Consider the following 15,245-nt stretch of genomic DNA (forward strand, 5'->3'; position numbering starts at 1 on the left):
TAAAAGACCATGATCTATCAGATCGAATGCTACTGATAGATCAAGAGATGCGATAAGTGCAATCTGACCCTGTTTCAAACGAGAATGAAGTTCACTCAAAAGAGCTGTAATAACCATCTCCGTGCTGTATCCTTACTGAAAACCTGATTGGCATGGGTGAAGAGGATATAATAGATTCAGAGTAAGCAGGGAGCTGAGAAAAAAAACAACTGTTTCCAATACTTTTGCCAAAATTAGAAGATTGGAGACTTGGCAATAGTTACTAGGTAAAAGGGGATCCAATGTAGATTTCTTTAGAATGGGCTTAACCAAATCTGGTAAAAGGGGATCCAATGTAGATTTCTTTAGAATGGGCTTAACCAAATCTTCCTTCAGAATTGCAGGAAAAACAACCTCATTCAAACTATTTATCATAGAGAAAAGAAAGGCAGTAGTCCCAGAGATAGTATTTTCAATCAGTTCAAGGGAAAAGGATCCAAAGGACAATATGTCACATGCCAATGTGACAATGTATCCTGGAATGAAGCAAAAGATGGAAGATTAAAAGATGCCCAAGAAGCTGATAGAGTTAGGGAATCAGAAGAAAGAATAACCAAGGGCAAACCAGAAGGGGGAGGGGAAAAATGCTTCCTTAAGTTTCTCAGTTTTTGAAACGAAGAAACCGGCTAAGACATTAGAAGTTGTATGTTAAGGTGCGCTATCACCTGGCTTAGTTGTTAGTGTTTTTAGAATAGAAAAAAAAGTCGTTTTGAAGAATTAGAGGTAAGTTGAATTTGAGTTTAGAAATAGGACTTCTTTACTAATCTAAGTGGTGTCAAATAATGTTGGTTTTGTCTGCATTTTCGCAGCAAATCCGCAGTTCTTAATTTATGCCATTGACGCTCCACTTTACGCGCCTGCTGCTGACATAATTTTAGACCAGGATGAAACCAAGGATGGCTTTTCATCAGTTGCACAGAAGCAAACCTTAAAGGAGCAAATGTTATCCAGGGCCCTATGAAAGAGTCATTCCAAGCAGAAACCTGGTCTACAGGCTGCTCTGAAATTATGTGAAAGAGAGGGAAGAGAAAGAGGATCAATCTGCCTAAGGCCATGGGTCTGTTTAATAGTGTAAATATTAATCTGCTTAAGTATAGATAATTTGAAATGCAGAAAAAAATGATCAGACCATGAAACTGGAATAGCTTGAAAAGCAGAAAGCTTGAAAACAAGTTGATGAATTGAACATGACTAAGTCAAGCGATATCATTTCCAAAAAATGAGAAGAATGGGGGAGGGGTTAGATCATCCAAGTGAATATTGAAATCTCCTAAAACCAAGAGATTGGAGATTTGGATATTTCATTGCAGCATCTGCTAAAGATTGGTAAACCAGTTCCCAGTCTTCATTTTTCAATGATGGGGCAAAATAAAAAAGAAGAATGTGGAAGCAGACAGAGGGAAGTGATCTCTATCAAAAGGAGTTCCAGATAAGGAAGTCCAGGGCTACAATCTATTTGACTGAGAAAGTAAAAGAATATATAAATGCTAAACCTCCCCCCACGTCTACCTATTCGAGAAGAGTAGCCAACTTGAATACCCAGAAGGCAAACATTGAAACACATAAGACTCCTCACCTGGCAGAAACCAAGTTTCTGTTAAGGCGAAAAAGTCATGATGATATGACCTCAGAAAATCCTGAATAAATGCATGTTTCTGTTTTACTAACCTGCAATTCAGCAACACCATCAAAAGGGTTGAGTTAAACTACGGGGATTGGAAAGTACGCACACAGGGCACCAAATATCTAGATCTATAAGAATTTGAGAAGTTCGATAAAGGATGCCGACTCCATATCACTGGTATCTGTGACACCTGTGGTGCCATCAGAGCAGGATTGGAGACCGAAGGGAAAAATATAAAAAATAAAGCAGTGTTATTAATGAAAGTGCCTCCAAAAACATGACAGAAAACAAAGAAAAATCCAGAGGGATTGGGAAAGATCACTGTCAGGGGCATAATCGAAAGAGAAGGGCGCCCATATTTCGACACAAATCGGGGAGATGGGCGTCCTTCTCTCAGGGTCGCCCAAATCTGCATAATCGAAAGCCAATTTTGGGCGTCCTCAACTGCTTTCCGTTGCGGGGATGACCAAAGTTCATGGGGGCGTGTCGGCAGCGAAGCTAGGACGGGGCGTGGTTAAGAGATGGGCGTCCTCGGTTGATAATGGAAAAAAAAAGGGCATCCCTGACCAGCATTTGGTCGACTTTACTTGGTCCCTTTTTTTTCACGACCAACCTCAAAAAGGTGCCCAAACTCACCAGATGACCACCGGAGGGAATCGGGGATGACCTCCCCTTACTCCCCCAGTGGTCACCAACCCCCTCCTACCCAAAATAATTAAAAAAAAACAAAACATTTTTTGCCAGCCTCAAATGTCATACCCAGCTCCATCACAGCAATATGCAGGTCCCTGGAGCACTTTTTAGTGGGTGCAGTGCACTTCAGACAAGCGGACCCAGGCCCATCCCCCCCCCCCCACCTGTTACAATTGTGGTGGTAAATTTGAGCCCTCCAAAACCCACCCGAAACCCACTATACCCACATGTAGGTGCCCCCCTTCATCCCTAAGGTCTATGGTAGTGGTGTACAGTTGTGGGGAGTGGGTTTTGGGGGTCTCAGCACCGAAGGTAAGGGAGCTATGCACCTGGGAGCAATTTGTGAAGTCCACTGCAGTGCCACCTAGGGTGGTTGGTGTCCTGGCATGTGAGGGGGACCAGTGCACTACGAATGCTGGCTCCTCCCATGACCAAATGCCTTGGATTTGGTCGTTTTTGAGATGGGCCATTATCGGCGAAAACCAAGGTCGCCTATCTCTAAGGACGACCATCTCAACATTTAGGTCGACCATCTCTAAGGTCGACCTAAATGTTGAGATTTGGGCATCCCCGACCGTATTATTGAAACGAAAGATATTTATTTCCTATTTTTGTTCTTTCTTAGGGTCCTCAGGGAGAAAGTGTAAGAGGACTACCGGGCCCTCCAGGACCACAAGGTCCACCAGGGATTGGATATGAAGGAAGACCAGGTTCTCCAGGACCTCCTGGTCCACCAGGACCTCCCTCATTTCCTGGACCTCACAGACAGAGTAAATATGGATTTAGAAAATAAACTTGCATTGGACTAGTTGCTGAAGACTTTGAAAAATCTGAATCCAAGTCTGCTGTATCATTTGTTAAATCTGATTTTTTTTTCTAGCTATCAGTATTCCGGGGCCACCTGGGCCACCAGGTCCTCCTGGAACTCCAGGATCATCTTCAGGGGTAAGAACTCAATTTAGTAGATTACACAAGAGGCAAGCATCATGATTGTGTATACTCTATTCTTAACTCCTGGCAATTCACACTGTCTCTTCTGTAAAGGTGTTCACACTGTCTCTGATTGAGGCCCTGTCTGATTGCCTTGCTTTATAGACCCCTGACAAAGACTTTGAGCCGAAACACGGCCCATGTAGGGTCTTTGTATCAGTCTTTTTTGGCAAATATACTCTTGTACGCTCTTACTCCTTATTTGCCTTGGTCATTTGGATCTCTCCTCACTTCCACCCCCATTGGTGTTGCTCAACCTATGTTAGGGGCACCCTGTTCCTCTGGCAAAGCACACTTTTCCAGAAAGTTGCCTCTTCATGAATACAAATAGGAACAATTCTTCATGCTTGTGGCTCACATGACCTGCCTTAAATTCAGTGATCAGCAAACACTTCCAGGACTTTTTACGAAAGCTTTGAGCATTTGTGGAAGGCTTGCCATGTGCTGCTGGACACACTCAATGTCAGTCTGCATTATCATTGAGGAGGATGCTTGATGGACCAGTTGAACTACTATTTTTTCTGACTTGTTGATTCTCAGGTAAATTCAGTCTGAATTCGTTTTATTTTTCTCTTGTAGTATACTTGGTTAGGCTTTTTCACCTTATTTCAAGTTGCCCATGTTTTGAAATTACTGTTTCATTTAGCACAGACTTTGCAGCTTTGGCTGTGCTGAATCACATGTGCTTGCAGCTCAATTGCAGGTGTTTTCTTCTTTATATCTCAATTTTACAAACATATTTCTTCTTTAAAGGGATTTAAAGCTGAGTTCAAATGAAACAGAAGGTCTGGCAGCACATTAGCCTCCAAAGCATTCTTCAATTAACACATATAACATGGCTCACAAATATTCCATTTTGTCTTAATTCTATCAGAGGATGAGAATTACAATGAAGTATACTGGTTTGTGTGTTGCAATTAACTTCTTCATCTTGTTATTCTTATGTTGCTTGCGTATTATTTCTGGACAGGTCACAGTTTTGCAATCCTTCCAGACTATGTTAAGCCTGAGCCGCAGACTGCAGGAGGGTTCCCTTATTTTGGTGCTGGAAAGGACAGAGCTCTATGTGCGTGTACGAGATGGATTTCGAAAAATCCTGGTGAGTATGAAGTCTGGGAAGAATCTAAAATATATTAGGGTCGAACCTGATAAGACCAAGAAAAGTGTCACTTATATGTCCAAAAATGCTGATACAGTTTATCTTGGTAAATTAAGAGAATTTTAAACTGTCCCCTTTCATACAAAGCCTGTGGATAATTTTTTCTTGGATTTTGCAATAAATGTCAAAAGTAAAAAACTTATGCTTTCCCTTGGAAAATTGGTAGAATTTTTATGGAAACTAAGAAATATGTTTTTTTTGTTTTTTGTGGGTTTTTGTTTTTGGTTATTCAAGCATTTGATATACCGCCTGCCAGAATCTGATCATAGTGGTTTACAATTACATAAAAAGCATTATTCACCTTAGAAAAAGAACACCATTACTCAGGTAAGACAGTTAACACAGTCACTCAGGAGGGGGTAAGTAAAAGGTTTAAAACAGGTATAGAGAGAAAGAGAACTGACAAGCAGTGCACTTTCTATTCATTCAGCCCCAACAACTCAAAAGAGAATTCAAGACTTTACCAGTCCATAAGCCAGTTCAAAAAGGTACGTTTTTAAGCAGGTTTTAAAATTGAAAAAAGAAGGTTCTGATCTAATATATTCTGGTAACTCATTCCACAATCTTGGAGCCAGGCTCGAGGGCTTTCATAATGGGCCTTTAACGGGGGAAGAATACATTGATGATCATCCACAGATCACAAAATCACATTGGAGTATAGATTTATAAAATACAAACCACGTGCATTAGTACATAAGCACCACCATACTGGGAAAGACCAAGGGTCCATCAAGCCCAGCATCCTGTCTCCAACAACGGCCAATCCAGGCTTCAAAAACCCGGCAACCCCCCCCCCCCCCCAAAAAAAAAAAATGTTCAATGGACTTTTCCCTCAGGAATCTGTCCAAACCTCCTTTAAATTCCGTAAGGCCAGCTGCTGTCACTACATTCTCTGGCAACGAGTTCGTCTAACTACACGCTGAGTAAAGAAAAAAATTCTCCTATTTGTTTTAAATCTACCATATTCTAGCTTCATCTTGTGTCCCCTGGTTTTGTTGTTGTTTGAAAGTGTAAACAATCGCTTCACATCTGTCCGCTCTACTCCGCTCATTATCTTGTAGACTTCTATCATATCACCCCTCAGCCGCCTTTTCTCCAAGCTGAAGAGCCCTAATCTTCTCAGCCTTTCCTCATAGGGAAGACGTTTCATTCCCTTTATCATTCTCGTCGCCCTTCTCTGCACCTTTTCTAATTCCTTTATATCTTTTTTGAGATTTGGTGACCAGAGTTGGACACAATACTCGAGGTGCGGTCGCACCATGGAGCGATACAACGGCATTATAACATCCTCGTGTTTGTTTTCCATCCCTTTCCTCCTTCCTGAGTGACTGTGTTAACTGTCTTATCTGAGTAATGGTGTTCTTTTTCTAAGCTGAATAATGCTTTTTATGTAATTATTTTCTAATGCTTCCAAAATATAGCTGGGGAATGCATGTAATGAAGGTCCTACCTTCAAAAGTCATTTGAAAATTGTGCACATTTGATCCAGCTAAAAGTAAGTTCCAGATTCCATGGCATTATATACTTTTAGCTGGGTTAATAAATAGCATTCCTAGGGTCATGTTTTTTGACTCTATTAGGAAACAGCATGTGTACATTGAATTTTCAAATGTATGCACGGTATTTCAAAAACAAATTTATAACACACAAAAAGCAGGTGCAGAGACATAGCCAGATGTACCCATGGGTGATTTTCAAATGGAAAATTACCTATTGGCTTTCAAAATCTTCATAAAGTAAGTGGGTGCAGAGAAACAGAGAAAATGATAGCAGATAAAGACCATATAGGTGGCAGATGCATGCAATAGCATCCCAGTGGAGGTGGTGGAGACAAAGTCTGAGTCTGAATTCAAGAAAGCGTGGGACAGGCATTGAGGATCTCTTAGGGAGAGGAAGAGATTGTGTGTGCTGTGGATGGGCAGACTGGATGTGCCATTTGGCCTTTATCTGCTATCTGTTTCTATGTTTTTCTACGTCTTCAATCCCCTCCCTTAGAGATCCTCGTGCATCTCTCATTCTTTCTTGAATTCAGATACAGTTCTCATCTCCACTACCATCTCTGGGAAGCTGTTCCATGCATCCGCCATCCTCTCTATAAAGAAATATTTCTTTAATTTACTCCTGAGTTTATCCCCTTTTACCTTTATTCCCCCTTGTTCCTGAGCTTCTTTTCAACTGAAAGAAGCCTACCTCCTGTATATTTATTCCAGTGAGGTATTTAAATGTCTCTATCATATCTCCCTTCTCCTGCTTTTATTCCAAAATATACATATTGAAATCTTTGTCTGTCCCCATTTACTTTATGATGAAGACCATTGACCTTTCTCTGAACCCGACTCTTTCTTGTTTATATCTTTTTGAAGGTTTGGTCTGTAGAATTGTGTGCAGGCTTTGCACTTGTTGGGGGGGGGGGGGGGGGGGGTTTGAGGACTCTATTGAAAATGATCCCTTCACTGTTTACCAGACCTAGAGGCAGTGTGTTTTTTCTAGCAAAAAAGGTGCCGGTACTCAAATGCTAGTCCACCCTTCAAGAGTGGGGTGATCACGGAGGGACCCACCCCATAATAGCCAGGCCCCCTCCAACCAGTCACAGAATCTATGATGAGACAGAATTGGTGTGTAGACCCTGAGGTCTATCATTAAAACTTGGATTCCATGGGTCAGTTTTAGCAGACAATGGAAAAGGTGCTGGTACTCAGTACCCCCTCAAAAAAAGCCCTGCCTAGAGGTAACATTATAGGCACTGTCAGTGTAATGAATTTAGTCCAGGCTTGTAATACTCAGTGCATTTTTTCTAGCGAAAAAGGTGCTGGTACTCAAATGCCAGGCCACCCTTCAGGGGTGAGGTGATCACTGAGGGACCCACCCCACAATAGCTAGGCCCCCTGCAACCAGTTATATAATCTATGACAAGACAGTATTTGTATTTAGAGCATGAGCTCTTTCATTAAATATGAGGACCACAGGTCAATTTTAGCAGACAATGGAAAAGGTGCCAGTACTCAGTACCCCCAAGTACCCCCTCAAAAAAAGCCCTGGTAATACTTATTAAACACCTTTCCAAGTACTGCACAAGGTGATATGCATCACAGACACAAATAATTCAAGAAGACATAAAATCAAAATAATCTGAAAACCAACATCAAAAATGAAACAACCATGATAAAATATACCTAATCAATTACCAGCACCAATATGCAAACATATTTCATTTATTACACACAGCCCTAAAAAGTCATTACACTTTTTAGAGTCCAAAATATTCTCAGTGTACGGTATAATTTTATACTAATAGGACTAAAAATAGTTAATTCTGGAATATCTGTCCAAACAGCCAAGCCTTAAGGCTCAAACATATACATCAATAAAGACATAGATCGCTCTGGGATTATATGTTTTAGACAGTCTGATGACTTCCAGTGAGTTAAGTACCAGGGGTTCTCATGTATAAATGTAAATATTTGGACAAGGATGTGTATTCTTTTGCCCTATAGGGGATTTTTCTGCTAACTTACCTTTGCTGGTCTGAGGCCTGGTTAGGCCTCAACCATCTTTACTGAACCAATATGAATTTTGCAGCTTGAGGCCTCAATACAACATGAACCAGCTTTTCTACCAAGGAAACAACTTCTTCTTTTTTTTTAATTTGTAAAACTTTTTATTAATGCTTCAACAAAAGAGAGTAATGGAGAACAATTCTCCTACATATATCAATAACATCAACATTCAAGCAGTGTCAACATTCATTTTTTTCCCTCCCCTTTATTCCCCCCCCCCCCCACACCACCCTCTTCCCCCCTCATTACCCCCTTCAATTGTAACCATTCCTCTGCACTAGACTTATATTTTCCCCTGCGTCTGTCTGTCATTTTTTCCATTCCCATCAGTAAGTATAGTTTGTCTTTCCAGTCTCGTCTCGTAGGGCCTGTTCTTGGTTTCCATTTCAATGCTATAGTTGTTTTAGCTGCTGCCAGGCACATACGCTTTATTCTGGTTTGCCATGCCTTCCCCCCCCCCCCTTATTCCCATAGCCCAACAAGCACCATTTGGGATTACAAGGAAACTGAGCCCCTATTGCTAGTGTGATTAATCCCGTGACCGTTTCCCAAAAATCCTGTATAATCGAGCATTCCCACCAGATATGAAAGTATGTTCCTTTCCCCTCCCCACACCTCCAGCATATATCGGAGGCATTTGGGTACATTGTTTTTATTCTATCTGGTGTATAGTACCAGCGACTCATGACTTTATATGCATTTTCCTTGACCAGCACACATACAGAAGCCTTTTTAACCTCCACGCACATTTTCTTCCATTCTCACCTACTAAATTCCTGTTTAAGATCATGTTCCCAAGCTTTCATATAGGATAGCTTTTCAAAGGTATTTCCTCTAATATGTTCATACAATAGGAAACAACTTCATATCACAGCTGTGACTTCATCCAAGGACATGTTTACATGAAACTAGACTTCCAGTCATAGGAGCCAACCTTTCAAAATTATTGAGGGTACTAAGCCCAATGGAAATAACCCCTCCCTGGACATATACAAGGAATTTTCTCAATATTGGGGGGTGCTCAAGTACCCACAGAGTTGGCTTCTATGCTTCCAGTTATCTCCTGGGAAGGTGTGTAGGAGTGTGCCTCACAGAGACAGTGTCTCCAGGAACATCTTTGAACCATAGGCAGGTCACTTCAAGATGTGACAGTAGAAAAGAAAGCAATGAAAACAACAATCTTAGCAAATCACTTCTTACCAACACAGCAGGAAGCGAGACTAAATTAAAAACTAAACAGAAGACAAAAATGCCACTGAAATGTAGATGGAAAACGATGACCACAAATGCTCACAGTCTAAGCAACAAAGTTCATGATCTGCATGCCCTGATGTTAGAGGCAGTCTTAGACATTGCTGCAATCACAGAGACATGGCTCAATGATTCCCATGAATGGGATGCAAACATACCAGGCTGTAATCTATTTAGGAAGGATAGAGATGGTCGTAAAGGTGGAGGAGTATCTCTGTATGTGAGAAATGATATTGCGGCAACTGAAATGACAGGGGCCTTGGGAAAGGAAGAAGCGATATGGATCACCTTAAAAAGAGGTGATGGAACCTCTGTCCACATGGGTGTTGTCTACAGACCTCTGACACAATCGGAGGCACTAGATAAAGATCTGATTACAGATATCCAAAAGTTGGGAAAGAAAAGAGAGGTGCTATTGCTGGGAGATTTCAATCTGCCGGATGCATATTGGAAAGTTCCATCTGCGGAATCAGAAAGAAGTAGAGAGATCGTGGATGCTTGTCAAAGTGCTCTGCTCAGACAAATGGTGACGGAGCCCATGAGGGAGGGAGCGACACTGGATCTGGTGCTCACAAATGGGGAAAGTGTGTCAAATGTCCAAGTGGGTGCCCACCTGGGCAGCAGTGACCATCAAACAGCTTGATTTGATATAACAGCCGAAGTGGAGGGCAGGCACTCAAAAGTCAAAATGGAGGAATTTCTGCAGAAGGAACTGATAGGCTGGGAGGACATACGAAAGCACAAGCGGAAGAACAAATGGCTAGAAATGTAAGGAGGGGCGACAAAATCTTTTTCAGGTATATTAGTGAAAGGAGGAAGACCTTACGAGACTGGTAGACAGGGCATCTAAACGGCAGATGACATTTAATGTGAGCAAGTGCAAAGTGATGCATGTGGGAAAGAGGAACCTGAATTATAGCTACATAATGCAAGGTTTCACATTAGGAGTCACCGACCAAGACAGGGATCTAGGCATCGTCGTTGATGATATGTTGAAACCCTCTGCTCAGTGTGCTGCTGCGGCTAAGAATGCAAATAGAATGTTAGGTATTATTAGGAAAAGAATGGAAAACAAAAATGAGGACGTTATAATGCCCTTCTATTGCTCCCTGGTGCGACCGCACCTTGAATATTGTGTTCCATTCTGGTCGCCACATCTCAAAAAAGATATAGAGGAATTAGAAAAGGTACAGAGAAGGGCAACGAAAATGATAAAGGGGATGGGACGCCTTCCCTATGAGGAAAGGCTGAAGCGGCTAGGGCTCTTCAGCTTGGAGAAAAGACGGCTGAGGGGAGATATGATAGAGGTTTATAAAATAATGAGTGGAATGGGTAGACGTGAATCGCTTGTTTACTCTTTCCAAAAATACTAGGACTAGGGGGCACACAATGAAGCTACAAAGCAGTAAATTTAAAACAAATCAGAGAAAGTATTTCTTCACTCAACATATAATTAAACTTTGGAATTCGTTGCCAGAGAATGTGGTAAAAGTGATTAGCTTAGCAGAGTTTAAAAAGATTTTGATATCTTCCTAAAAAAAAAAAGTCCATAAGCCATTATTAAGATGGACTTGGGAAAATCCACTTCAAGTTTTTCAAGGACAAGCAGCATAAAATGTATTGTACTGTTATGGGATCTTGCCAGGTACTTGTGACCTGGATTGACCATGGAAACAGGATGCTGGACTTGATGAACCTTTGGTCTGTCCAAGTATGGCAATACTTATGTACTTATGTACTAAAAATGGAATTGTGAGACTGAAAGTTGCTATGAGCCACTATGTGGAAAATGATGAAGAAAAAGCAAATTTGCTAAACAAATACCTCTGTTCTCTTTTCACAGAAGAAATTCCTGTACAAGGGCCATAATTGACTTGCAAAGTACATATGAGAATGGAGCCGATATAGCACCGTTCACAGAAAAGAGTGTTTATGAACAACTTGAAAATCTAAAGGTGGATAAAACTATGGGACCAAACGGGATCCATCCCAGGATATTGAGAGAGCTCAGGGAGGTTCTTGCGCGTCCTCTTAAAGATTTGTTTAATAACTCCTTCGAGACGGGGGAGGTTCCATGGGATTGGAGAAGAGCTGATGTGGTCCCTCTTCAGAAAAATGGTGACACAGAAGAAGCTGGAAACTACAGGCTGGTAAGCCTCACCTCGGTTTTTGGAAAAGTAATGGAAGCGATGCTGACGGAAAGGATAGCGAATTTCTTGGAATCCAATAAGTTGCAAGATCCGAGACAACATGGTTTTACCAAAGGTAAATCGTGCCAAACAAATCTCATTGAATTTTTTGACTGGGTAACCAGAGAATTGAATGAAGGACGTGTGATAGATGTAATCTATTTAGATTTCAGCAAAGCCTTTGACAGAGTTCCTCACAGGACGCTCTTGAATAAACTTGACAGGCTGAAGATAGGATCCAATGTGGTGAACTGGATTAGGAACTGGTTGACAAACGCTAGAAGGTGGTGGTTAATGGAATTCACTCGGAGGAGGGAAAGGTGAGTAGTGGAGTGCCTCAAGGATTGGTGACATTGCCAAAGGGTTAGAAGGTCAAGTTTGCCTTTTTGCGGCTGATACCAAGATTTGTAAGAGAGTGGACACCCCGGAGGCAGTGGAAAACATGAAAAAGGATCTGCAGAAGCTAGAAGAATTGCAAAAATTCAATGCAAAGATTTGCAAAGTGATGCACTTAGGGAGTAGAAATTCAAGGGAGACATATATGTTAGGTGGTGAGAGTCTGATATGCACAGACAGGGAGAGAGATCTTGGGGTGATAGTATGTGGGATCTGAAGGTGACGAAACAATGTGACAAGGCGGTGGACATAATCAGAAGGATGCTAGTCTGTATAGAGAAAAGTGTGACCAGCAGAAGAAAGGAGGTGTTGATGCCCCTGTACAAGTTGTTGGTGAGGCCCCACCTGGAATATTGTGTTCAGTTTTGGAGGCCATATCTTGCTAAGGATGTAAAAAGACTTGAAACGGTTCAAAGTCAAGCTACAAAAATGGTATGGGATTTGTGTTACAAGACGTATGAGGAGAGACTTGCTGACCTGAACATGTATACCCTGGAGGAAAGGAGAAACAGTGGTAATATGATACAGATGTTCAAATATTTGAAAGGTATTAATCTGCAAACAAACCTTTTCCAGAGACAGGAAGGTGGTAGAACTAGAGGACATGAATTGAGGATGAAGGGGGGCAGACCCAGGAAAAATTTCAGGAAGTATTTTTTCATGGAGAGAGTGGTGGATACTTGGAATGCCCTCCCGCGGGAGGTGGTGGAAATGAAAACGGTAACAGAATTCAAATAAGCATGGGATAAACACAAAGGAATCCTGTTCAGAAGGAATGGATCCACAGAAGCTTAGCCGAGATTGGGTGGCAGAGCCGGTAATTGGGAAGCAAAACTAGTGCTGGGCAGACTTCTACGGTCTGTGCTCTGAAAATGGCAAGGACAAATCAAGGTCAGGTATACATATAAAGTAGCACATACAAGTTTATCTTGTTGGGCAGACTAGATGGACTGTACAGGTCTTTATCTGCTGTCATCTACTATGTTACATAGAGGGGAGTTTGGTGCTGGCTAATAAGCTGTTCTTGCTGGATGCCCACAAGACCCCTCATTGTTATGATCTGGACAGATAGTGCATGATTGGTCCATGATGGTCATCTGTGGACTCAAAGGGCAGTGCCAAAACTGGGCACGAGAGCTCAGTCAGAAAACTAGTGCCCAACCCTGAAAATTTTTATAAATGTGGAGCCTTTCCTAAATCCTAGCCTTTCCTAATCATCGCCAAAGATGCATGTGTATTTATTGCCACTGGGAACAGTTATTTAAAAAAAAAAAAAAAAAGAAACAATTTCAAAATAAGAGTGGCATCCCTAGAGGATATGCATGCATAAGTGCCAATTTTGTATGTGAAAGTTTCTGATTGTAAGCTCCAAGGGGCAGGGAATTGGCTATGTCTTAGGTGTCTCTGTAAAGCACTATACAGTGATGATAATGATAACTAGTTGACCCAGTTTTTTTGGTAGACTATCATACTCTTTCTGGTCCTCTTTTCTCTAGGGGAGTTGGAATATATTGCACTAAATGAAAAATTAGATATAATAGGCATCTCTGAGACCTGGTGGAAGGAGGATAACCAGTGGGACACTGTCATACCGGGGTACAAATTATATCGTAGTGATAGGGTGAATCGGATTGGTGGAGGGGTAGCATTGTATATTAACGAGAGCCTTGAATCAAATAGATTGAAAATTCTGCAGGAAACAAAACACTCCTTGGAATCACTGTGGATTGAAATTCCATGTGCAAAGGGGAAAAGGATAGTGATAGGAGTGTACTACCGTCCGCCTGGCCAGGACGAACAGACGGATGCGGAAATGTTAAAGGAAATCAGGGACGCAAACAAACTGGGCAACACAATAATAATGGGGGATTTCAATTACCCGCATATAGACTGGGTTAATGTAACATCTGTACACGCAAGGGACATAAGATTTCTTGATGAAATCAAGGACAGCTTCATGGAACAGCTAGTTCAGGAGCCGACAAGAGAAGGAAAAATACTAGACTTAGTCCTTAGTGGTGCTCATGATCTAGTGCAGGGGGTAACGATACGAGGGCCGCTTGATAACAGTGATCATAATATGATCGGTTTTGATATTGGCATTGAAGGAAGTGAAACTAGGAAATCAAGTACGCTAGCGTTTAACTATAGAAAAGGTGATTACGACAAAATGAGAAAAATGGTGAAAAAAAGACTGAAAGGAGCAGCTCGCAGAGTAAAAAACTTGCATCAGGCGTGGATGCTGTTTAAAAACACCATCCTGGAGGTTCAGGACAAATATATTCCAAGTATTAGGAAAAAGGGAAAAAAGACTAAACGTCAGCCGGCGTGGCTAAACAGTAAGATAAAGGAAATCATTAGAGCCAAAAAACAATCCTTCAGAAAGTGGAGAAGAGAACCAACTGAAAGTAACAGGATAGATCATAAGGAATGCCAAGCCAAATGCAAAGCGGAGATAAGGAGGGCAAAAAAGGACTTTGAGAAGAAATTAGCGTTGGAAGCAAAAATACATAGTAAAAATTTTTTTAGATACATTAAAAGCAGGAAACCGGCCAAAGAGTCGGTTGGGCCGCTGGACGAAAATGGTGTTAAAGGGGCGATCAAGGAGGACAAAGCCGTAGCGGAGAAATTAAATGAATTCTTTGCTTCGGTCTTCACCGAGGAGGATTTGGGGGGGACACCGGTGCCGGAAAGAATATTTGAAGCGGGGGAGTCGGAGAAACTAAACAAATTCTCTGTAACCTTGGAGGATGTAATGGGTCAGTTCAGCAAGCTGAAGAGTAGTAAATCACCGGGACCTGATGGTATTCATCCCAGAGTATTAATAGAACTAAAAAATGAACTTGCGGAGCTACTGTTAGAAATATGCAATCTGTCCCTAAAATCGAGTGTAGTACCGGAAGACTGGGGGGTAGCCAATGTTACTCCGATTTTTAAGAAGGGTTCCAGAGGAGATCCGGGAAATTATAGATCGGTGAGTCTGACGTCGGTGCCGGGCAAGATGGTGGAGGCTATTATTAAGAATAAAATTGCAGAGCATATACAAAAACATGGACTGATGAGACAAAGTCAGCACGGATTTAGTGAAGGGAAGTCTTGCCTCACCAATCTAATGCATTTTTTTGAGGGGGTAAGCAAACATGTGGACAATGGGGAGCCGTTGATATTGTATATCTGGATTTTCAGAAGGCGTTTGACAAAGTGCCGCACGAAAGACTCCTGAAGAAATTGCAGAGTCATGGAATCGGAGGTAGGGTATTATTATGGATTAAGAACTGGTTGAAAGATAGGAAGCAGAGAGTAGGATTGCGTGGCCAGTATTCTCAGTGGAGGAGGGTAGTTAGTGG

General features: G+C 41.7%; 1 protein-coding gene across 1 annotated transcript in view; it reads left to right on the forward strand.

Moving 5' to 3' along the window:
• Positions 1-15,245, forward strand: part of COL18A1 (collagen type XVIII alpha 1 chain) — a 782,170-nt gene that overhangs the window by 688,615 nt on the left and 78,310 nt on the right. The window contains exons 24-26 of the mRNA XM_030210084.1: positions 2,982-3,126; positions 3,237-3,301; positions 4,317-4,445. Of these exons, the coding sequence (XP_030065944.1) occupies positions 2,982-3,126; positions 3,237-3,301; positions 4,317-4,445 (339 nt within the window). The remainder of the gene's footprint in view (positions 1-2,981; positions 3,127-3,236; positions 3,302-4,316; positions 4,446-15,245) is intronic.

This window comes from Microcaecilia unicolor, chromosome 7, assembly GCF_901765095.1.
Source record: "Microcaecilia unicolor chromosome 7, aMicUni1.1, whole genome shotgun sequence".
Lineage (NCBI taxonomy): Eukaryota > Metazoa > Chordata > Amphibia > Gymnophiona > Siphonopidae > Microcaecilia > Microcaecilia unicolor.